Source organism: Brassica oleracea, chromosome C3, assembly GCF_000695525.1.
Source record: "Brassica oleracea var. oleracea cultivar TO1000 chromosome C3, BOL, whole genome shotgun sequence".
Lineage (NCBI taxonomy): Eukaryota > Viridiplantae > Streptophyta > Magnoliopsida > Brassicales > Brassicaceae > Brassica > Brassica oleracea.
The window spans coordinates 24,116,753-24,141,880 of record NC_027750.1 but is presented as its reverse complement, the minus strand read 5'-3'; the positions used below and the strand labels follow the sequence as shown (position 1 = coordinate 24,141,880).

At 40.8% G+C, this 25,128-nt stretch overlaps 4 protein-coding genes and 1 pseudogene across 5 annotated transcripts; 2 read left to right on the top strand and 3 right to left on the bottom strand.

The window, feature by feature from the left end:
• The first annotated feature begins 2,724 nt into the window (after positions 1 to 2,724).
• LOC106330190 lies at positions 2,725 to 3,912 on the top strand. Its single transcript, XM_013768714.1, has one exon. The coding sequence runs from the start codon at positions 2,725 to 2,727 to the stop codon at positions 3,910 to 3,912; it is 1,188 nt and encodes a 395-aa protein (XP_013624168.1).
• An 870-nt stretch (positions 3,913 to 4,782) lies between these two features.
• On the top strand, positions 4,783 to 5,413 carry LOC106332246 (cyclin-dependent protein kinase inhibitor SMR1-like). Its single transcript, XM_013770723.1, has one exon. The coding sequence runs from the start codon at positions 4,907 to 4,909 to the stop codon at positions 5,291 to 5,293; it is 387 nt and encodes a 128-aa protein (XP_013626177.1). The 5' UTR covers positions 4,783 to 4,906; the 3' UTR covers positions 5,294 to 5,413.
• Positions 5,414 to 9,771: 4,358 nt separating this feature from the next.
• Positions 9,772 to 13,540, bottom strand: LOC106328589 (NAC domain-containing protein 53-like). Of its 2 annotated transcripts, XM_013767065.1 has the most exons (5): positions 13,468 to 13,540; positions 13,105 to 13,375; positions 11,674 to 11,951; positions 11,413 to 11,577; positions 9,772 to 10,594 (listed from the first exon to the last, which is right to left on the bottom strand). In XM_013767065.1, the coding sequence occupies exons 2-5, from the start codon at positions 13,322 to 13,324 to the stop codon at positions 9,992 to 9,994; spliced, it is 1,266 nt and encodes a 421-aa protein (XP_013622519.1). In that variant the 5' UTR covers positions 13,325 to 13,375; positions 13,468 to 13,540; the 3' UTR covers positions 9,772 to 9,991. The 2 variants fall into 2 exon arrangements, with proteins under 2 accessions (XP_013622519.1, XP_013622520.1); XM_013767066.1 differs by lacking the exon at positions 13,468 to 13,540 and having other exon boundaries at positions 11,674 to 12,028; positions 13,105 to 13,211.
• Positions 13,541 to 13,805: 265 nt separating this feature from the next.
• On the bottom strand, positions 13,806 to 17,029 carry LOC106329064 (NAC domain-containing protein 100-like). The gene is made up of 4 exons (XM_013767639.1): positions 16,631 to 17,029; positions 15,086 to 15,363; positions 14,795 to 14,980; positions 13,806 to 14,626 (listed from the first exon to the last, which is right to left on the bottom strand). Exons 1-4 carry the CDS (start codon positions 16,833 to 16,835, stop codon positions 14,009 to 14,011), a joined length of 1,287 nt encoding a protein of 428 aa, XP_013623093.1. The 5' UTR covers positions 16,836 to 17,029; the 3' UTR covers positions 13,806 to 14,008.
• Positions 17,030 to 17,700: 671 nt separating this feature from the next.
• On the bottom strand, positions 17,701 to 24,706 carry LOC106330189 (annotated as a pseudogene).
• Positions 24,707 to 25,128: the final 422 nt, after the last annotated feature.

The window sequence follows — 25,128 nt, the reverse complement described above, 5'->3', positions numbered from 1 at the left end:
GGAACCTCTGATTGTATGACTTGGTCTAGGTTCAGGATTGACCTTGGAGCTAGCTGGCAGTTGCGTTTACTGACCAGTAGTTGAGGTGATCTGACCAGACAAGTGTTAGATTGGTTTTAGACCAATAAATTAAGTAGATACTATTCCGCTATGCATAAGTTGAAATGATCTAAGCTAGGGAATGACTAAGGTAGTCTTGAGCTAAGATCTGAGTTAGCCCTCGCCTATAGGCGATGTTTAAATTAAAGGGCAAAAATTTTTAGAGGTTCGGTCCTGGTATGGACTGAGCGACGTGAGGCATCGACCGCGGCCTAGTAGGCCGGGATCGGGTCTTACAAGTCTCCTTGAAACAAAAGTTCAGAGGGAGAATTTTCAAGGAATTTTCGATGCTACTTTCCCGGGTTGGAATTGTCTTCACAACTACGACTATCACCCCTTGGGAAGGATATGGGTGTGTTGGACGAATGATGTAGAGATAGTTCCAGCCATGTCAAGTGCGCAAATGATTACCTGTTGGGTCAGAATTAAAAGCACGGGTGTGGTAATGCTAGCGTCTTTTGTCTACGCTTCAAATCATGCGACTGAACGGAAAATACTATGGAGGGAGATGGAGATGGTAGCGTCGTCAATGGTGGGAACAAGTTACCCTTGGATAGTCCAGGGTGATTTCAACGTGATTCTCACCACAAATGAGCATTCTCGTGGAGCAAACATGGGTGGAGAGACGTATGCAATGAGAGATTTTCAGGATGTAGTCAGAAGATGTGGTCTGGATGATCTCGCACAGGTGGGATCTCTTTTCACTTGGACAAACCGTCAACCAGACACTCTAATAAGCAAAAAACTGGACCGAGTGTTAGTGAATGGGCAGTGGCTCTCCTCTTTTCCGGTTTCATTTGCCACTTTTGAAGCTGGAGGTGTCTCAGATCACCTGCGATTCTGGACTCAACTCCAACCCCTAGAGCCAACGAATCGAAAACCGTTCAAGTTCTTTAACCACGTAACAACCCACCCTCATTTCTTAGAGGTTGTTGCTAATATCTGGAACTCCCAGGAGCCACTGTACCACTCAAGAACCGCGCTCAAGAGATTCCACAGCAAATTGAAGAGTCTGAAAAGTGCTCTTCGTCAGATGAATAGAGATCAATTTGGGGATATCCCTACAAGAGTTAAAAACGCTTATGATGAGTTATGTCGGAAACAAGCTGAAGCTACAGATTCTCCATCGCAAGAGGCTTTTGAGGACGTATCAACAGCTTGGGAGCATTGGCACCATATATCTGGAATCGAAGAACAATTTTATTTCCAGAAATCAAGGATACAATGGATGGGGCTAGGAGACAGAAACAATTGCTTCTACCACAATGTCTGTAAAGCGAGGAATTCGAAAAATGCCATAAGAAGAATTATAGCTACGGATGGTAGGATCCTCACTGATTTAAATGATATCAAGGCGGAAGCAGTTTCACATTTTGACACCTTTCTGAATGATCAGACGAGCAATCTGGTAGATGTAACCAGTGAGTATTTGGAGGGTTTGATTGATTACAGATGCCCTCAAGGAGCTGCAAGGCCAGTGCAAGGCGAAGAGATTAAGAAGATTCTGTTCTCCATGCCGACAAATAAGGCCCCGGGTCCGGATGGGTTTCCAGTTGAGTTCTACAAAGCAGCATGGCCAGTGGTGGGAAAGGACGTCATAGTGGCCGTTCAGTCCTTCTTTTTGTTTGGCTTAATGCCTCGTAGCACCAATGCGACCTTGCTATCACTGATCCCTAAGACGACAGAGGCGGAGCGTATGACAGACTACAAGCCTATTGCGTGCTGTAACGTAGTATATAAAGTCATCTCCAAAATCATAGCGCGGAGGCTCAAGGCTACTCTTCCTTCTGCAATCGAGCTCAACCAATGCGCGTTTATAAAGGGCCGTCTACTCCTCGAAAACGTCCTTCTTGCAACTGAGCTAGTTAAGGACTATCACAAGCCAGGCATCTCATCGCGCTCAGCAGTAAAGCTTGACATCTCTAAGGCTTTTGACACTGTCTAGTGGTCCTTCATTGAAACTGTACTTCAGGTTATGGGGTATCTAGCTTTATTTGTTACTTGGATCATGCGGTGTGTGGATACAGCAGCTTTCTCGGTCTCAGTTAATGGTGATCTTGAAAGTTTCTTCTCCAGATCAAGGGGTATCAGACAAGGTTGCTCACTCTCCCCTTACCTGTTTGTTATTGTTAGTAACGTCCTCTCGAAGCTACTGAACTCCGCGGTGCTGAATAGGCGTATTGGCTATCATCCGCTCTGTGAATCCCTCAAGCTGACACACCTAAGTTTTGCGGATGACATAATGGTATTCACTAATGGTACACCAGCTTCCCTTGAAGGCGTTTTGGAGGTATTTGAGGAATACGTTAACGTCTCGGGTCTCCGCATAAACGTCGCTAAGTCAATAGTCTTTGCTGCTGGGGTTGACAAGCAACGACTTCAAGATGGGGCAATCTCAGCGGGGTTCACTATATCTGAGCTTCCTATCAAGTACTTGGGGCTTCCTCTGACAACAAAAACATGACGAGGAACGATTATGAACCACTGCTCTCAAAAATTAAAGCCCGGTTTCAGAGTTGGACTAGTAAAACTCTCTCTTTTGCAGGGCGGCTTATGCTAATAAAGTCGGTTATTGCAAGCACAACCAACTTTTGGTGCTCCGCTTTCTGCTTGCCAAAAGCGTGCATGGAGGACATAGACAGCTTATGCTCAGCTTTTCTGTGGAGTGGCTCTCCAAACGACTCTTCTAAAGCAAAGGTCTCATGGACAGAGGTCTGCAAGCCGTTCAAGGAAGGTGGTTTGGGTATTAGAAGCATTGCTGACGTGTCAAAGGTTTTCTCTCTTAAGCTTATATGGAGGTTGCTTAGTGAATCGCACTCGTTGTGGGTTGATTGGATGAAAAAGTACATCTTACGGAATGAATCGTTTTGGGACGTAAGAGATACTGGATTAGGATCATGGGTATGGAGAAAGCTCCTCAAGTTGCGGCATCTGGCAAAGGAGTTTGTGCCCATAGAAGTTCACAATGGTCAGTCAGCTCGCTTCTGGACAGACTTGTGGCACCCACGAGGCAGACTGATTGAGATTGCAGGGGAAACCGATACTCAAAAACTGGGCATTGATCGAGCAGCACTAATCAGTGATGTAAGGACTGCTGATGGAGTTTGGAGATTTCGGAGATGCCGGGACAGACAGATGCGCGAAATTATCAATATGATTGAGAATCATCAGATGGAAGTTAATCACCACGCTCCTGACGTGGTCATGTGGAGGAAAAATGAAACCGAGTATTGCAGACAATTTTTCACAGCAGAGACATGGCAAAGAATTCGGATTCATGGTGGTCTCAAGGAGTGGAGTGAAGTTGTGTGGTTCCAATTCCTCAAGGAGTGGAGTAAAGTTGTGTGGTTCCAATTGAGAGTGCCGAGGTTTGCGTTTATTTCTTGGCTGGCGATAAGGAATAGGCTCTCCACCGGCGAGCGCACAGGAGCTTGGGGCCAACCACAAGGATGTCTCTTTTGTGGAGAGCCAAATGAGACAAGAGATCACTTGTTTTTTGCGTGCCCCTACACATACACTCTATGGCTTGAAGTTGTTGGCACTCTGCTAGGGAGACCACCTGATCCTGACTGGGAGAGCACTCTTGAACTTCTTACTACCCATAGCTATGGGCGACTTGAGTATCTGTTGGTAAGGCTGGTTTTTCAAACTGCAATATATATAATCTGGAGGGAGAGAAACTATCGGAAGCATCTGAAGAAGCCAAAGTTGCCGAGTCAATTGGCTAGGATTGTGGACAAAACAGTTAGAAACAGAATCACTTCTACTGGTTATGCGACGAAGCCTCGGCTGAGAGGGCTCATGCAAGTCTGATTTTTAGCTCATACATAGTTTTATACTTAGCCATAGCCATAGTCTATATGCTTCCAAAATAAAGTTGTACATAAATATTCCTTTAGCTGATGATTAATAAATTTAATAATTCATCAAAAAAAAGATAATATAGATCTTTCCGGTTTTGTACTTTTTTTTATTTGGATGTTCCTACCGACTCACTTCCACAGATCTACTCTATATCATCACCACATGCACTCGATATATCCAAATATATATTTTTTGACTTATATACACAGCTTTTGCAACTAGCATTCTACTGATTCTAGTAAACCCATGTTACAGCCTATAATAATTGGTTATATGGCATGGTAAGGGCGTATATTTAAACATTATTAAAATCGGCATGTAAAACGTCTTGGTCCATCCTGTATATAGATCACATTGTCTTATACAACCTCTCACATTTGACATTTAATTTAGTAATACAAGAACTGGTTGCAACCAATTGTTTACACAAAATATAATGATGCACCATGCATGGACTGGTGTTTAAATCTGAACACATGCCCATGTCTATTGGTTGTAATAGGCACAAGACATATGTATGTAACCAAATTTTATGTTTTATGGCTTCGGAACTTACTGCCCACGGCCCAAAGATTCAGCAGCCACGGCACAAGAAATGTTCTAATAAAAAACCAGATGAGAAAGAGATGGGTTCTCGTTTGAGATATTTTTAGAGATAGTTTCTCTCCACATATTCATCTCTCAATAATTTAACTCTTTAAGAAAAAAAATCAGTTACATAATAAAATTATGTAAACCCTATCAAAATGGTAAACCACATGCGATTAGTTGTACATACAAACAAACACGACTATGCGACATTCTAACTTCATGTGTGTTGTGTATACGTGTATGTAAAGACATAAAACACATATAACAAACCTCTCTCAACCTCTCTTCTCCAACAAGTTTTCCACAAAAATAAACTTTCACAGCAAACAAGAACACACACACATCTATAGATATGGATCTTGATTTGTTACAAGATCTGTCCAAAGTCAATATCCCAACAACCATTAAAATCCCATCCAAAACCTCTAGAAACATAAACGATGGCGATGAAGAAAACGAAGATGGCATTAGCTGCAGCACACCCACATCTGAAGAACACAAGATTCCATCCGTTCTTGATTCTCCACCTTCCCCGCCAAGAAAACCTCGTCCACCGCCATCAAAACCGTCGGCTACGGCGGCTATGATGATCAGATCGTGTAAGAGGAAGCTCTTAGTGTCGACTTGTGAGATTATCACGAACCGGGAAGAGATTGACCGTTTCTTCACATCCGTTTATAGTGACACGTCGACCACGGCGAAAAGGCGGAGACGTTATCCTCATTGTCCGCGAAGATGAGCTTTTAGTTCAAGATTTACCTTTTTTACAGTTTTACTGGAAATATTGTGAACTTTATAGTCAAGTATAAAGTTTAAAGTTTAATATGTTTATATAAAATGGATGGATAATTTTCTGCGACCGCATATTAATTTCGTTTTTTTGAATGAAAGAAATCAAGGATAGATGTTCAAGTAACTAATTTTGTATTCAAGAACAAATGATGTTCAAGAACAAATCATGTTCAAGGAAGGTCGTATTAATTTTGTATCGAGGGGTCCATGTTGTAAATTCTGAAATAAATGAAAATTTAATTCCAATTGCCAAGTTTTTTTTAATTGCGAAGTTTTCTAATAATAATTGGGATATTTATGTCATATATAAGCGACAAGATCGACTTCTTTATCATCCAGCGTCAAGGAAACAAAGAAGTATTGCTTCATGACTTATATGTTCGTGTAACTATGAAATTAATGCATTTATGCAACCAGCTAAGGAAATTCAATGAACCAAAAGTTTTGATAAAAAAAATTGAAACAAATTTTATACTCTGCTATAGTTCTTTATGAAGCCTTGGATGCTATTTCTTTTTATTTTCATTAAGATAGTTTTTTTGTAAGCTATTATACACATTTGTCATATTTTTCAATATTACATACATAGATTAGCTAGTATTATTATTTGGTTAATATTTACGGTGCGCTTCCACAAACTAGTTCAGTTGAACAAGATACAAATAATTCAGGTTTAACTGCAAAATGTCATTGTCATTGCTATTGTTCGTTATATCAGCTAATTATGTTACCAAAAATGCAATTAGCGTTTAAAAGTATTAGGTTCTAATTTGGTCGAAGATGTATCAGTTGCGTGACCAAAGTTGTGAAAGCAACAACGCAGAGATAATGAAGCCTTAATAAATGCAAAAATCTATTTTGAAGTAATGTTGATAAAAATATATATATATATATATATATATTTTGAAGTAATGTAAAAAGGCGACGTTTCAAAAACAAAAAAAAAAGTAATGTAAAAAAGCATGCACATGTTAATTAGCGCAGTTATATTTTGTATCAAATTCGTTTTTATCAAAAATCCATGCTTGTTTCTGACATTTTGACGGGCCGGTTGAGTGACGGACGCAAATTTGGGATCTGTGGATACTGCAATTCATTTTTGTATAATACTATAGAAGATATTCTTAATATTTCAAAGTTCGAAGTTGATACTGATCGCTTAATTCTCTACGATCTCTAAACACTATATATAAAGAAAAAAAATATTTAAATGAATCCAGATGATTTTTTTTATGACCGAAAATTATGCGTATGTAGTATATATAGTAAAAATCTTGATTGTTATAAAAATTACAATTGTTGTGTAAATTTGACAATAATAAAATACAGTGATCGATGACAACTAAGCATGGTCACTGGACAAAAAACCCGGATCCGAAAAACCGAACCGAACTCGATCCGAAAAAGTAGTACCGAACCCGAACCGAAATTGATTAAATATCCGAATAGGTCTAAAATTTTAGTATTTAAAGAACCGAAATCGAACCTGATCTGAACCGAAATATTTCGGGTACCCGAATGTATCCGAAATATATTTATAAACCTATATATTAATTACTTTTTAGATTTAATGTATATTAAAAAATATCCAAAATATATTTGATACTTTTAACTTATCCAAAATACTTAAAAATATATACAAATAATCAAACGTAAATGTCTTAAATAGTTAAAGTATACTCAAAATACCAAAAATACTTAAAATATTTATTTATTCTCTATCCAAATATTCAAACCAAACCAATTTATATGTTAAAGTTTAGGTATCTTGACATGTGTTATTCAAATTTATATGTAATTTATTATTTTCTTTATATATTTGAGTATTTTAAAATATATAATGAATTTAAAATTTTTTAAAATAATTTAAACGGGTTATCCGAACCCGAACCGAACCCGGAAAGATCTGAGCCGAACCCGAACTGAAATTTAGAAATATCCGAATGAGACTGGAATCTTTGACCCCGAAACCCGAATAGACCCGAACCGAACCCGAATGGGTACCCGAACGCCCACTCCTAACTTGAATGATTAAAAATGAGTTAGGTTGACAATTTTTTCACTTGTTTTTTTAATAAAGGGCTATTAATCTTCACTTTATTTTAGCATTTTTAATATAAAAATTTGAATTGTTATATGCCTGTTTTTTTTAGTAAAATGTTGTATTTACTATACTAAACTTTTGATTTTTGACGGACTTTACAAAAGATAACTAGTAGCAGATTTACAGATATTAAACTAAACAAACGATGCAAAACACAACAACTTTAACTAAGACCGTAACTAGAAATTGAGCAATGGAGGAGACCAATGAGATGAGCTCGAACCAGAGAATATGGAAAGGATTGCAAAGGACGAGCCGGTTGCCACGAGACCGAGAGAAAGGCGCCCTCAAACCTTGATGTTACGAGTCTTACAGCTTCCGAAACACCAACAAAACACAAACCACTCCAAGAATCACGAGCACAAATTCACTAACCCACCTGACCTTGACATACACCAGCGGCACAAGGCAGTAGAAGTATCCGACGATGCCATCGTTCGGTTGGACACTCAGAGATTGCCGCCTCTTCGCCTCGTAACCAGGACCGTGTACACCCGTTGAACCGAGAGCCCATATATAGCAAGCGGAACAGACAGTCCCACCACCTCCGGAGCAGCCTCAACCGAGAGAGAGAGAAGTTTGAGCGACCAACTGAAACCCTACCTCAAACCAACAAAATCTCACTGCTCCGATACAGCTAACGAAACGCTGAGAAAGCACCAGGAGAAAAGGTCGACGACGGTGAACGCCACACCGCTGGAAAACTCCAGCTTTGAGATGAGAGGACCGCGACAAAGTCTCGATGAAACAAAACGAGGACCATCACATCACCACACACCGCCACCGGAACACCTTCGAGCAGGAGAGGATCTCGCCACCGAGAAGGAGCCCCACGCGCTTCCACCAAAGACCATTGGTGGATGCAAGCTGGAGAGAAGAAATAGAAGTTGCAAGCAACCAGCCTGAGACCTGAAGGCCTCTCCGAAGAAACACGCGCCGTCAAACCGAAAAGCTCACCAAAATCTAGGAAAACTTCTGGTCAGAGCCACCAGAGCCAAACTAGAGGAAAACACGGAGAAAGGCATATGCCGTCCTCTAACATCACCTTTCCCGCCGTGACCACCTCAGATCGACTACAGAGACACTAGATCTGAAACCAGGGAGAGATCCAGGAGCTTTTCCTATGCCGATACAAACAAAGACGACAAGGAAAAGTAGAGAAACATGAAAGAAAAGGGGTGCTTCCGGCGACCGCAAAAAGACATGGCAGTCACCAGAGCGGAGCTTACACACTGGCAGTCACCGAAGCGGAGCTTACACACTGACAGCGAAAAAGTTTAGAGAGATGGGAGAGAAAAAAATTAGAGAGAGAAAATAGGTTTTTTTTTATCGTCTGTTGACTGTTGTGTCTCTTTAGAAAATTAAATTTATTAATTTCTTTGAAGAAGCAACAATTTAAAATTATTTTGCTGGCAAGATTACTCACCATACCAACAAAATAAAATAAAGAGAATATGGCCATGCATGTGACAAAAATGGAATTAATGTGCTTATTTATTAGACCAATAAAATTGAATGGGAAATTAAATAGAGTAAAAATATGGTTCGTTGTAGGAGCCATGATTACGCAACCAACAAGAAAATTACCTTTTGAATTAAGCTACTATTTTACTTCTTCATGATTGAGTCCTTCTGTTATTCAATAGGAAAACTCAAGTGTGTGTTTGCACTTGGATTATTTGAAGTAAAAGTAGCATATAACTTTTTAACTGATTTTTTTTTCTGTCAAAAGGCAAAGCTAAACAAACAACTTCGTTGAAGATATTATTACTGTTTGATCTTCAGAAAAACATCTTTAAGGGGAAAGAAAATATATATTTCTATATAAGATTAATGAACCATGTATAAGTATGTAATTAACTAATGTTTAACATAATATTAGTTAATATTAATCATGAAATGGTGAATCTGTATGCACAAATAAAAAAACCTTGGTCACCGGATGATCGGTTTAAAGCTGCAGAGACCTCTTGTCTAACCAAACGCTGCAGCTCAGACTGCATAACCATTACAAGTTTCTAAAGTCCTCTGCATACCTCTCATTCCTTGCTGTAGTCTTGTCATGTCTCCTCTCAAGTCGTTCATTATCTTCCCATTCCTATTCACCAGCATCAACCACATACACGATTTTTTTGTGATAGCGCCAGAAGCAAAGCTGATAAGAGAGCCAAGAAAGCCTGAAAGTTTTAGGCTTACAAATTCAGACCTATACCCACCAGATTGTCTAGTATTATTTGCAGGCCATACGCTCTGACCTTCTACTCTAACAGTTCCGTCCTGATGCAAGTTATCTACTGAGTTTTCTTGCCTATTGACAGAAAAGGCTTAATGTTATTTGAAGTTTTTTAAGACAGCGGCATATATGAGAATGGACCAATCTGAAAATGTTCTACAAGATGCATTAAACATCCCCAACGAAAAAAAAGGATAATATCCTAATTTTACAACAGCCATTCACACGGTTCACAATCCGTCTACTGAAGCTACCTCATAATGTAAGAAGCTAAAATGCAAAGAAGAAGAAACCTAGAGTTATGTTTTTTAGAGCGTTGCTTGTCCCTTCTCGCTGTTCTTCTTAAGCTCATCGTTCTCCTGGCGCAGTGCATCGATCCTGGACTGGAGAATACTGATCATAGCCTCTGCACTCATCATCTCAAGCTTGAAAGTCTCTCTCTCAACAGACATCTCGTGAATCTCCTTATAGAGATCGTTAAGCTTCTCTTCATGAGATGGAAGCGGAGTAGGATGAGAACCTTCCTTGTGAAGAGGTTTCTTCTCGGAGATATCCATGAGGGAGAACTCGAGCAATGCAGAGATGGCTGTGCTGGTGGCAGCAGCAGCGGCAGAGGATGAGATTAAGGTTGTTGTTGTGGACGACTCCTGTGTGGTCCTGCTTGAGTTTTTGTTGTTGGATTCGTTTTGGCGTCTGCGTTTGTATTGAAGGAGAGGTAACGGAGGAGGAGGAGGACGCTCAACCTTATCTGCGTGCTCACGTTTGAGTGCTTTCTCATCTTCATCACAATGGTTGTTGTTGTTGTTATTCTCCTGCGGCTTGAGAGCATTCTCCTGATGGTTAACTTCCATATCCACTGGAGTCACCTCTCTTGGTGTCTCGTTGATGTTAATAAGCTCCTTGCTTTCTGACTGGTACAGAAAAATCACAAAGTTATATGAACTTAAGAAGGTCCACACACAAAAGATCTGAAACCAAATGCTTTTGTCAACTTTACAGATTAAGCCTAGTAGTAAATAACACAAGTAGTCCTTCTGATAAGAGCATTCACCGATCAAATTAAATGACTTCATATGATGCAAAGTGGCAAGTGCTTCTCAAACAAGGATGATATGTTCAAACGAGAGAGATCTAAAAGTGTTGGTTACAGGCTCATGTAGTCCAGATTCTACGATCTCAGCCATCAACTGAAAAGAGTACTTAGACAAGCTTCCCTTCAGCTAAAAGTTTTTACATATAAAGAAATTTAATATTTTGCAAATCAAGGGAGATGATTCATCAGATAATTTTTTAACACTTGAACTTAGTATCATTCAAGTAGTAAGAGATGTTCATAAATAGACTAGTCAAGTTAAAATAAACTCACCCAGCCCAAAGGAACCATTTAAAAGATGGTTTCAACAATAGTTTTTGCATATAAATTATATGCCCTCCCTTCCAAAATACAGAATGTTTAAAAGATTTTTTTGATATTTCAATATGTAAGATGCTCATATTTCTAGGTAAATTTTTTAATTTGATCAAAAACTATATATCCAATCGTATTTTTTAGTCTATTTTGTAATTGATTGACTAGTTTTTTATAGTTTTAATCAAACTTTTTTTTTTTGGAGCAACAAAAAGTAACTTTACTAATATGCATTTTTTACCTATACATCTTATATTTAAGAATGGAGAGAGTACTAAATATGAAACTAAGCAGCTTCTTGGTAGTGAAGGAAGTACAAACCTGGTCCATCTGGTTGTTTCCATTGGCTAAAGGTAACGGCTCTGCCCTGACTCTAACTACTCCATCATCAGCCCACTCCTCTTCAATGAACGGCGCATATCTGTTCGCACTTGGTGGCCCGATGTTCTTCTTGTGGAACACTTTGACCAACACATAAGCATCTTGCTGCATGCACACCCCAAAACAAAGACTTAAGATGAGAAAACGAAGTTAACAACTTAAAGATTCTTTTGGAACAGCATCGGATATAAAACTATATACCACCAAGTTTCCGTTGCTTTCGGTTTCATAGTCCACAAGGCGATACTCGTGCATGACCCAGTTGGTCCGGAGCCCGTCCGGGGCACGCCCGCTGTGGAAGACGAGCGTCTTCTTCATACCGAGGATCTGATCGTCGCGCCGGATTTCTCTGTCTTTTCCGGTGGCTTTCCAGTAGCCTATGTTGGTGGATCGGTTCATTCTAGCGCCGTTGCCGTACTTCTTGTCTAACGCGCAGTAGAAGTACCATTCTTGGTCCCTTGTCTTCAACCTCGAAAACACTGGAACATACATACAACGTAGAAGAAGAGAAAATTAGACCGGAGTAAGCTTGAGATACTTCAAAAAACTTCATGTCCTGAAACACAACGCAAACTAATGAGGAATTACACAAGGCAAAACATGAAACCGGACAATAAGACTAGACTAAATAACAATAAACTCAACACTTCAAGTAACCAAAACACAGAAACAACAAACTTCATTCCCTGCAACACAAGCAAACTAATCTGGAAGCACAAGTTAGCAAGAAATCTATAAGGAATCGGAAATACACAAGGCACTAAATGAAACCGGACTTCATAACACTCAAACTCAAAACTTCAAATTAACCAAACACTGAAACATACACATCACAGAAGAAGAGCAAATCAGACCAGCATAAGCTTGAGATACCAAGACAAGCAAACTAATGTAGAAGCCGCAAGTCAGCAAGAAATCCTTAAGGTATGGAAATACAAAACGCAAAAAAAAAAAAAAAAAAAAAAAAAAAAAACCGGACTTAGTAACACTAAAACTTCATATAACCAAAAACAAAACACTAAACTTCATTCCCTGGAATACAAGTAAAACTAATGTGGAAGCAAGCACAAGTTAGCAAGAACTCCTTAAGGAAGGCGAAAATTTGAAACCGGACAAAGTAATACTAAACTCAAAAGTTGAGATAACCAAACAGAGAACAACAAACTTCATGTCCTGAAACACAAGTAAACTAATGTGGAAGGAAGTACAAGGTAGCAAAAAAACTACTTAAGGAATCCGATACACACACAAAGACAAAGAATGAAACCGGATTTAATAACATGAAACTCAAAACTTCAAGTAACCAAACACAAAACAACAACAACAAAGTTCATTCCCTGCAACACAAGCAAACAAAACTCAAGCACAAAATAGCAACCAAAAAAAAAGTATAGATTTTTTCCAATTAAAAGTCGACAAGATGAAATTTTGTTTTCACAGTGTTACAGCCTAAACATAGCAAATGATAAATCTGCATCGAAATTCCAAAGAAAATGAATCAAAGCTGAACTCTCTTTTTTCCCAAGAATTGAGTTACCCAAGAAGCCAAGGCCACTCAAATCAGAATCAACAAATACAAAGGTCTCAAAGAAACGAAGAGACAGAGAGAGAAACAGAGGAAGCCAATCGAACCTGCTAAGTCCCAAGGCTCGTACTTGTAGATATCGACATCCCCAATCGCATCGAACCGCACGGGTCTACCCAGAACCTTTCGCTTCAAGTAATAGCTCACGAGTTCATCATCAGTCGGATGAAATCGGAACCCGGGAGCAAGCGCCGTCGCCGCCACGGCAGTACTCGGCGCAGTCGCTGATGACGGCGAGGACTCAACAGCCACAGAACCGCGATCCATTAAAGCAAAAGACCAAAACTTTGTTACTAGGGTTTCTTCTCTTTCTCCAGACTTCAGAAGACGAACAGCCAAAGGAAGTTGGCAAGTGGGTTTTCGATTTGAAGGAGAAGAAACCAAAGAGACAAGGCGAAGATTAAAGGTACCTTCGATTGCAAGAAATTAATTTTTCTTTCTCTTTTTGCGTTTCCCAGAAGGCTAGACAACAAGTTGTCTTCTTCGGATTGCGATTCCAATTTTGCTTTTTTTTCTCTGTTTTAAAGTGTGTCCAGTAATAAAACCCCCCAGCGATCAAATCTTACTGAGCAAGTTTTGTCGTATTATGTAGTAAAATGAATAAAACGCCGTCGTTTCGTTGTGGTATATTACCCAACGAAGACCATATGATAATTCAAAATGTGTACGATTATAAACTCAAAGCAGACCCACTAAATATAAACCCAATCAAGTTCCATACCATGGAGAGATTGAACATTCCTTGAGACAAATTAAAGAGAGTTCTCGACTTAAAAGACTAGATAATAGTATATTACAATGGAGTAACCTTAGAACGCTCTCAAAAGATGTAGAAACATCATCAGAAAAATAAACACCTAGCAAAGTTCTCAATCCATCTGAAGAAGCTACATAGATAACTCCTAATATTAGGGAAATTAAACAGCTAAAAAACGGCAAAGAAGAAGAAAATTAGTGTCCATTGGCGCTGTTGTTGTTCTTCAGCTCATCGTTCTCCTGGCGCAATGCATCGATCCTCGACTGGAGAATACTGATCATAGCCTCTGCACCCATCATCTCAAGCTTGAAACTTTTTCTCTCATCAGACATCTGCTTAATCTCCTTCTGGAGATCATTAAGCTTCTCCTCAAATGTAGCTTCCTTGTGAGGACGTAGAAGGTTTTCTTTCTTCTTGGAGATGCCCATGAGAGAGAACTCGAGCAATGCAGAGATGGCGCTGTTGGTGGCAGCAGCAGCAGTAGACGATGAGACTAAGGTTGGTGTGTTGTCGACGGTTGTTGTTGTGGACGAGCAGTAATCCTCTGCGGTCCTGCTTGAGTTGTTGTTGCTAGACTCGTTTTGGCGTCTGCGTTTGTATTGGATGAGAGGTAACGGAGCTTCTTTGTTGAGAACGCACAAAGCAGGAGGACCCTCATCCTTATCTGCATTCTCACGTTTGAGTGCTTTCTCATCTTCATCATTGTTATTCTCATGCGGCTTGAGGGCAGTCTCTTGATGATTAACTTCGATATCCATTGGAGTAGCCTCTCTTGGTGGCTCGTTGATGTTAATGAGGCCCTTGCTTTCTGACTGGATTACCACAATAAAATGAGGTTATTGATTAGTTTTTGCAAATAAGAAACATAATATCTTGAAAATTAAGAGAAGGTGATTCACTTCCAACACAGAGCTTTTGCATATAACAAATAATGAAATGAAACTTAAGCAGGTTATGGGTTATGGAGGAAGTATACAAACCTGGTCCATCTGAATGTTTCCATTGGCTACTGGCAATGGCTCTACCCTGACACTAACGTTTACTCCTGGAATCAGAGCTGCTCCATCACCGTCCCATTCCTCTTCCATGAACGGCGCGTATCTGTTCCCACATGGTGGCCCAATGTTATTCTTGTGGAATATTCTGCATAACACATATGCATCTTGCTGCATTCAAACAAAGAATTGAGATGAGATAGGGTCCCTTAGACAGTAGACAGTATCAGATAAAAGCTTATTCGAAAGTTAAATCTTTTTTAAAAATGTGCATACCACCGGGTTTCCATTGTTTTCGGTTTCATAGTCCACAAGGCGATACTCGTGCATGACCCAATTGGTCCGGAGCCCATCCGGAGCACGCCCGCTGTGGAAAACGAGAGTCTTTTTCATACCGAGGATCTGAACGTCACTGCGGATTTCTCTGTCTTTTCCTGTGGCTTTCCAGTAGCCTTTGTTGGTTGCTCGGTTCATCCTAGCGCCGTTGCCGTACTTCTTGTCTAACGCGCAGTAGAAGTACCATTCCTGGTCCCTTGTCTTCAACCGCGAAAACACTGGAACATACACACAACATACCAGAAGAGACATTAAAGCCAGACATAATAACCCTTAAACTTGAGATATTAAACACGCGACAACAAACTTCATGAAACACAAGCAAACTAGTGAGCACAAGCACAAGGAATCGGAAATACAACGCAACAGAAGACAAAGAAAAAAGAAGGCGGTCTTAATAACACACCAAACTCAAAACTTCAGATAAACAGGACAACAAACTTCATTCCCTGAAACACACGCAAGTTAATGTGGAAGCACAAGTTGGCAAGAATGTCTTAAGGAATCAAGAAGAAAAACTAGACTTTTCACAGTGTTACAGCCTAAACATAGCAAAAGGTACCTTGTCTTTAACCACGAAAACACACACACAACACACCAGAAGATAAAATCAAGCCAGACATTATAATACTATACTTGAGATACCAAGACGCGCAACAACAAACTTCATGTCCTGAAACACAAGCAAATTAATGTGGAAGCACAAGTTCGCTAGAAATACGGAATCTGATACACATCACACCAGAAGACAGAAAAAAAATAAAACTTGACTTATTAACACTAAACTCAAAAGTTGAGATAAACACACTCAATACAACAAACATCATTCCCTAAAATACAAGCAAACAAAACTAAAGCACAAGATGGCGAGAAACTAGGAATCTGAAGAAAAAACTAGACTTTTCACTTGAAACACAATCTCTTGAGTCAGCTTGTCAGATGCTTCTTATGGAAACACACACAACGCACTAGAAGAGAAGTTCAATGCCAGACAAAATAACCACTAAACTTTGAGATACCCAACACACGCAGCAGCAACCTTCATGCTCTGATACACAAGCAAACTAGTGTGGAAGCATCAGCACAAGGAATCGGCAATACATCACACCAGAAGACAAAAAAAATGAAGCCGGACTTAATAAAGCTAAAACTCAAAGGTAATACAGAACAACAAACTTCATTCCCTGAAACACAAGCAAACAAACATGTAGCGCAAGATGGCAAGAAAAGAAAACTAAGCTTGTCAAAGTGTTACATCCTAAACATAGTAAAAAAGGTACTAACAGAGAACCAGCACCAAAATTCTCACAGACAAAAAAAACTAAACCTTTCTCCTGAACTAAGTAAGAAGACGCGAACTCGAAGAAGCCCAGACCACTAAAAAATCCCAAATCAGAATCAGCAAACTCCAATGTCTCACAGATAAAACCCTAAATCACACAATACACAAAACAGAAGAGACACTTAGAGAGAAACCCATCGAACCTGCTAAATCCCAAGGCTCATGCTTGTAGATATCCACATCCCCAATCGCATCGAACCGTACAGGCTTACCCAGAACCTTCCGCTTCAAGTAATAGCTCACTAGCTCGTCGTCAGTCGGGTGAAATCGAAACCCAGGAGCAAGCGCCGTCGCCGTCGCCGTCGTCGTCGGCGGAGAAGACATAGCAGACACTGATTCGCGACCCATTGAATGCAAAAAAAGACCCTAGGGTTTCTTCTTAAAACAAAATCTCTCTTTTCCCCCAAACCTGGGTTTTGATTTTAAGAGGAAAGGTTACTTCAATTGCAAGAAATTTGTTTCTTTTTCGACGGCTATTTCGGATTTGCGATTCCGATTTTGATTTTCAATTCCATTTTTCACAATTTTTCATTTTCCTTTTGCAATAAGCCCTAGAAAACACTGCGTACTTTTGTCGTTTTGTTTAGGAATCACTGTCGTTTTAACCTATAGTTGTTTTTTTACGATCCAACGCATTATCAAAGAATTTAAAAAAATAAAAATAAAATTGTTACAAAAATGAATTGAATTTCCCTTTTTATACTAGGTGCATTGTGTATATATATATATATATCTCTAGTTTTAGGTATCTTATTATATCCAGAAAGCAGAAAGTTAATGATAGAATATGGAATGTGAAACAAACACAAAAAGAGTGACATATACGTTTCATTGCAGAAGGATACTTTGCCAATAAGGCAAGCTAAAGACTTGGTCCACACGAATCATCATCTTCACCCATTTTTCTGTTAATGATAAACATAAATTGTGCTTATCTTGTGAAATCATACGACAACTTCGTTATCAACCTATTAAGAGTACAGATTATTTTATAAGCTACGAATAACGATACATATATAGGTTAATTTTTAAATATTATCAAACAAATAAAGAAGGTGCACAAAAAAGTTTATAGTATTTAAGACTACAACAGTATCAGTTTAATTATAATACAGTGCAAAACCAAAACCAATATTAGTAACATCTTTACAGTGCACAAGATCAACAAACAAAGACCAGAAACTAAAGCTTAATTAGAACACGAAACAAAACCTTAATCTCTTATTCATGGAAGAGGGACTAGACTTGGAACATACACGTAGCCACAAACGAAGGCGCGAGAATAGTCACGCACGTCGTCACGTTCTGTCACCTTTTCATTTCTCACCCCATCCTCATCAATCTCCTAAAGTGTAAGGCAATTACGAACCTTTATCACCTTTTCCTTCAACTCCCACGAACCATACGATGACACTCTTAGGCTTCACAAAACAGTATACAGGACGAGCCGCATCTGCATGGACCCGTAACGCCGGAAGACCAGGACCCGACAAACTGAAATATTTGCTAAACGAGACATCACCATCACCCAACTTGCTTGAAACCCACGCCTCAATGTTTCTTGATGATTTCCCTTGTTGTAGCAAAGACAAGCTATCTCCATTGAAGCATGATAAATGACTATTAACATAAGAGGTTGGACAGAAGCATACATCCTTGAATGTTTTTTTTTGGAACATATTTTTCGTATTAAAATGCAGGAGAAACAAAAAAGATACAAGCCCAAAATGCTTCAGTTTGTTCTTAGCCCACCAGCCCATTACAGAATTAAGCAAATCAAGAATCATTAGTAACCCACCTAAGGCCCATAAGCTTAGATCAATTGGAGATTTGGAAGTAACGAAGAGACGGAGATGGTCGGGGGAAATCGTGATCAGAGCATGCACGAAGATAAGCCAAATGAGGTTGATTAGGCTAACCATTGCTGCATCAAAGTGGAGGAAACAATTGGATTATTGTCTCTGAAAACGAGGATTTTGTTTCTTATCTGTCGGTCGATGAGTCGAGTTAAAGCATCGACGGAGCGGAAGTTGTTCCTATGGAGTCACAGCTTTGCCAACAAAGTAGGGTCAAGATACCAATTGGAGAGCGTCGATTCAGTCCTTGAAGCTGGGACATTACTCTGCTCTAGGAACGTTCTGGGTTTAAACCACAACGAGGCGCCAAGGATCCCCACAATCCCCAAGAGAAGGCACACTCAAAGAATAGGTGGCTCCGAGTTTCAGAAGCGTTGCTGCACATAAGGCAGAGTGGAGAAGATTGGATCCCCCAGCTTATAATCCTATCCCTTGTAGGACACCGATTCAACACAAAGAGCCAAGTGAGAAAACTGTGTTTTGGAATACCTCCTTTGTTCCAAACAGATTGAAACCAATCGACTGAGAGTCCTCGTGATCGAAGGTTGTCATAAATCGTTCCAATAGAGTATCTCTCTGTACTCTTGCCATCAATTTCCCATTCATAATAATCATGTTCTTCATTCAACAGGATCGTAGTGAGATAGGCATGGAGCTGCACCTGAGATTCGGAACGAGCCGGTGGGAGCTGCCATGAGCCAGTAACAAATAGGGATCCCAGAGATGCCATTTCCGGTTTTCCTATAAGGGAGTTTTCACTGAGTTGAAGAAACTGTTTCAGGTTTCCGAAGATAGACCAGTTGTCAGTCCAAAAACGGCAGGTAAGATCATTTGAGACAAGCAACCGAATCCAACTATAAATGAGAGGACTAAGCTTTAGGAGTTTGTTTACTTGCCAGGAGAACCGACGGTTTGGAGTTGTCATCCATAAGTTGCTGAGGTCTCCTTGCAACACTTCCTCGCGAAACCACGCAACCCACACAGAACCTGCTTGGAAGAACAGGAGCCAGATTAGCTTCAGACAGCACGTCTTATTCCAGAGAGATAAGTCTTTTATTCCTAGCCCTCCTTCACACTTCGGTTTCGTTACAGCATCCCAAGACACTCTAGCCGAATGATGCCCCTCAATGTTACCTTTCCACAGAAATATTCCACATAATGAGTTTATCCGCTTGACACATGCTTGTGGGAGGATGAAAGTGGAGCACCAAAACGTTGTTATGCCAGCAATTACAGTTTTGATCAATAGGAGTCGACCAGCAAATGACAAAGATCTTGAGCTCCAAGAGGAGAACTTTGATTTAATTTGCTGAAGCAGTCCCTCACAATTGAGCAGAGTGAGCTTCTTTGTACAGAGTGGAACTCCTAGGTAACGTACCTGTAACATTCCCATTGGCATACCCGTAGTGAACTGAATTAGGTCTGTTTCTGCAGGTGACATTCCTGATGCGAAGAACGAAGTTTTGTGGACACTAACGACCAACCCGGAACACCTTTCAAACTCATGGAGCACTTGAAGAACAGCTTGGACAGAGTCTATAGTTCCATCAACGAAGATTAAGAGGTCATCTGCAAAACACAAATGTGTCATTTTAGAGGATGAGCAGTTAAGGTGATAGTTGAACCTCCTTTCCTGAGCAGCCTGTTTGAGCATGAAGGACAGGTTGTTTAAGGCAATGACAAACAGGTAGGGAGACAATGGATCTCCTTTTCGTAAACCGCGAGTTCCTTTGAAATAGCCATTAATGCATCCATTGTAACCCACTGTGAAACTGGTTGTACAGATGCAAGCTCGAATCTAGGAGATGAAGAGTGACGGCATATTTAAACCCTCAAGGCAGGAGAAGAGAAAGTCCCAAGATAAGGTATCAAAAGCTTTTGCTATGTCCACTTTTATTGTGATTCTTTTGGTTCCAGTAGCCTTGTGATAGCCATTGACTAGCTCCCCTGCTAGAGATGTATTCTCAACTAACAACCGTCCTTTGACAAAAGCAGTTTGATTTGGAGCTATGAGTGATGGTAGAATGGGCTTGAGTCTCTTCACAAGCAACCTGGAAACAACCTTGTAGAGCGTGTTCAGACAGGAGATGGGCCGGTAGTCAGTGATGCTAGACGCACCCGTATGCTTTGGGACCAGGGACAGGATGGTAGAGTTTGTGGCAGTTGGCATAAAAGAGGAGAAGAAGAAGTGCCTGATAGAGTTAACCACCTCGTCTCCCAAAACATGCCAAGAGGATTTATAAAAACCTGAGGTAAGCCCATCCGGACCTGGAGCTTTGTTAACATTGAGTTTATGTAGAACAGAGGTAATTTCTTCAGCTGTTGGTATAGATGTCATGAGGAGAGCATCACTTGAAGAACAGCAGTAAGAAGTCAAGGAGCTAAACCAGACGGTGGTAGACACAATGGAGACTCGAGGAGGGGGTTGAGGACCCAGAATTGTTGTAAAGTGTTGAATCGCATGCGTACTCATGTCAAGTGGATCCGTTAGGATGACACCTGAGGGGAGGATAAAGGAACGAATAGTGTTGAAGCTCATGCGTGATTGCACCACCCGATAGAAGTAAGTTGTGTTCAGGTCACCTTCTTTCAGCCAATTAATGTGGGATCGTTGCTTAAAGTAGCACTCCTCTATCATCCTCAGGAAATTCCATCTCTCTACCGCTTGTTTCTCCATTTCAAATAGCTGAGAAGTAGGAGTTTGCATAGCCTGCACCTGCACATGTTGTAGCAAACGGTTAGCCTCACTCACTCTAATCTGTATTTGTGAAAAGTTGTCTCTGTTTAGTGGTTTTAAGGCACTCTTTATTTGCTTTTGTTTCCAGCATAGAACTGTGAGGTTCCAGGCAGTGCTTCCGGCTTGTGTCCATGCCTCATAAACCACTTGGTGAAAACTAGGGTGTTTGGCTAGGTAATTATAGAATTTAAAGGGACGGGTACCATGAGTGGGGGTTTTATAGGCAAGGTCAAGTAAGCAAGGGCAATGATCAGAGAAAAGGCCAGGGAGGAAGAAGGATTGACAGTTAGGAAAGAAGTTTAGGATTTGGCTGTTGATAAGTAACCGGTCAAGCTTTTTTGCAATAGGGAAATCAGGTTGCTTATTAGACCAGGTGAAGAAGGAGCCCTGATAGCGCAGATCATACATACTCATATGGTGGAGGCAGTCCTTCAGTTCAACCATGCTGGCAGAGAGAAAGTTTACATCTGCATGAGAGTGCTCCGTAGGATGAACTATCTGGTTAAAATCACCTCCCAACATCCATGGAACTGAGTCGAGAGAGTGAGTCTGGTAAGTGTTTAACAGCTCTGCCCATAGGTCTGTTCTTTCTGATCGCTCATTAGATGCATATATTGCAGTGTACACAAATGGTGCATTACCTTGGATCTTGACCTCACAAGTGACTGCTTGGCTTGATTGATGCAGGATACGAACCGAGACAGTGTCTTTCCAGATGATGATGATCCGACCATCTTCATCAGAGGAGTGATTGGAAGTGTAGTGCCAGCCTCTGCAAAGTTTATTCATTAGGCGGCTGAGATTATGATTCTTGATGTGTGACTCCAAAATAGTACCAAAAGAAAGCTGGTGACTCGCAAGCCATTGACAAAAAGGGACGTGCTTGTCCGGGTCATTCAATCTGCGGACATTCCAAAAAAAGATTTTAGTATTCATGGAATTAGTCTATGGTCTCTCCCGAAGGAAGAGAGCCAATTGAAGTCAAAACAGAAAAGGAGTTTGAGCAAGAAGTAAGGTTTCAAAAGGTTTAGCAACAGGTGGATCAAGTGCAGGGAGGGCAGGAGAAGAGGAGAAAAATTTTAATTGGGCAGTGAAGGAAGAGAATTGTTGGGTGGAAGAAGGAGAGGTCTGGCGAGGTCTTTTTTTTGGGTGGTCTGAGGGGCTTGGCGGGGAAACAAGTTTAAAAGGGAGGGTGAGGAGCTGAGAAGGCAAAAGAGACGAGGTTGGAGAGGGAAGGTTAAGGCCAGAGGGCATAGGTTTAGGTGAAGGAGGTTTTGTGGAAAGGACAATGAATTTTTCTAGGGGAGTTATGGGTAAAGAGGGATGAAGGGGAGGGCTAGTGGAGGTGGACGGCTTAGTATGAGCTGCAGATTGAGTTGCAAGAGTTTGTGGATTTTCAGAGGAGGCCTTCTCAGTACGAAGACTTTTACCGCCAGATTGCTTTGATCTTACAGGCGTGTTCTTACTGGTGTCTGGTTGATTTTTCCCAGCAGCAGGAATATTAGCTCCACCATCAACATGCGCTTTACCAGTCCGTTGAGGAGGCGCTTGCTTGTTGGGAGGAGGAAGCTGGAGACAATTTCGCATGATGTGGCCAAGCTCCTTGCAATGTGTACAAGTAGGAGGGACCCATGGGTAGGATACCAAAACTTCAACGACCTCTCCAGATTCTCTAGTGAACTCCACCACACTTGGAAGAGGCTTGGTAAGATCAACGGCCACTTTGACATGGGAGAGCGTTAGACTGACCAAGTTAAGTGTGAAGTCATCAGTCTCTTTAGGTTCTCCCACCAGGCCTGCTACAAGACTCAATCCTTGCTGATGACGAAGATCAAGGGGGATGTCTGTCAAATGAGCCCAAATCTGTATTGTTTCCAGCGGAGGAGAGGATTGAGAGGATGCTGAAGAGGTCCATTGTACTGCTTGAAACATGGAATCCCCCACATACCAAACTCGCTTTTCCAGAATTTTCTGCCTCAGATAGTCAGAAGGTATCCTTACCAACATCGAACGGGACAGTGGGTTCGTGTGGATTTCAACTCGGACTCCTTTGCTCCATAGATGGTTTAAGACATTTTGAATATGAGTAAATGGTGGAGACCTACCATTAAAGTAGCAGATTATAAAGTCTTTGTGTAATTCAGCTCCCTTCTGGAACACACTGTCGGGAATAAGTACCCTAGGTCGACCTGTATCCGAAATCGTCACAGGTGCAAGCCTTCGAAGAGTTTTATCTTCAGACTTATGGAGTCTTTCAACCAGAGGAGGAGCAGCCTTCTGAGGAGCATCAGTGTTTAAATTCTTTGGGACCGAGCCTGAAGAGGAAGGGTTTAGGTTAAGGAAAACATGGTTTGTAGGAAGAGGGGCGGAAGGGGAAGGTTTTGGTGGAATTTCAATAGTAGCAGGTGGAGAAGCGATGAGAGTTGGGGTAGAGGAGAAGTTTGAGGCTTTATTGGATAAGATTGGAGAGGAAGACTTAGGAGGGAGGACTCTAAAGTTTTCTAGGGTATGGTGAACATAGCTTTCAGATCTGGAATCTATTGAGGGAGAGACCATAGTTTGATGAATTGGTTGAATCAAACCAAAAGTTAGAGTAGTTGAGGTGGAGTTCAAGCGAGAAGGATCAGAACTCAAGGTTTGCCTCGACTGACGTCGAGAAGTTTTGGGAGTTTTAGAGCCAGGGGAGTTTAGAGGAGGGAAACGAGTCAGGGAGAGGGGATTATCAGGGTCAGGGTCGGGAGGGTCTGGCGGGATGAGGATGCGGTTATCACCAGTGGTGAGAAGCAGCGGAGACAAGGCGGAAGCACTGTTGCCATCAGGGAACCAGGGGTTCGCCATTAACTGGAATATTGATAATGCCTTCTTTGATAAAATTAAATTGGACATACGTACTTGAATGTTTCATCCGAGAAATCGAAACACCGAATGAACTCTTCTTCTTCTTCTTCTTCTTCTTTATAAGCAATCCAATACATGTTACCCATCACAGCCACACATTTCCTCGTAATCTTCACATCGGCATCAACCTTTACACCAGTAGTTCTCCAAGAATTCGTCTTGAACTCGTAAATCTCAACCTGTGGTACTACATTGATCTCGTAATTACCCTCAAGGCCACAAGTAAACCGCACGATCTTGTAACCGTCGTCACGAGCCTTCTTCTTGCTGTTGCTGTATCCAATCCCGTAGTAGTCACTACTCGTGATAACACCCACGGGCTCGACCCATCTGAATTTCCTTGTGGCGGGATTCCAAAAAGAGCTAGGTTGGCTAATCTCAAGTGATCGGCACACTTGCACAGCATGAGTCCATCGCAGTGAACCATAGTATCAATCTCATATGGAAGATGTTGAAACTCGTTTTGGATTGGCGAAGCTGAGCGTTCTCTGGTCAGTACTGGATCCATGATTTGTACCACACCATCAAAGATTCTTATGAATCGTTCTTGAGAGCGACGCAAGTGTTCGTAGATGAATGTTTCGTCGGTTATGAGAGCGTACGTACCACTTCTTGCACGTCGGTTTTGATCGGACGAGAGCATCCGTCGGAGTCTTGTAAAAGATTTCTTGTGTTATCTCCGGTGGCAGCGAAGACAACGACCACGAACCCTTTGAAGAAGAAGCCATGAGCGCACTCAGAAAGATTTGAATCGTCGTGGACTCTTGAACCAGTTTGTGATTATTTAATCTGTTTTTTTTTTTTTTGTGTGCGCGAATTGTTTTGTATGCTCACTCTAATATAATCAAATATAATGACCGAATCGGTAAGATGTAAGATCTCAACGTACATATTGATCGAAATGTGTAAATCTAAATCATGGATACTCCAAATTTTCTGTTTAATTTAGGCCACGTGTTGATCACGCAACACGTTCGTGGGATAGTTTTTCGTCTAGTGCATGGGCTTCGTTGTTTTCTGATGAGACGATACGATCTATGTTTGATTAATTTGCTGTATAAAATAAGATTGATGTGATATTTTTTGAGAGAATTCATACACATATATACGTACATACAAAGTAACAGTTAACAAAATTGCTATTAGATGA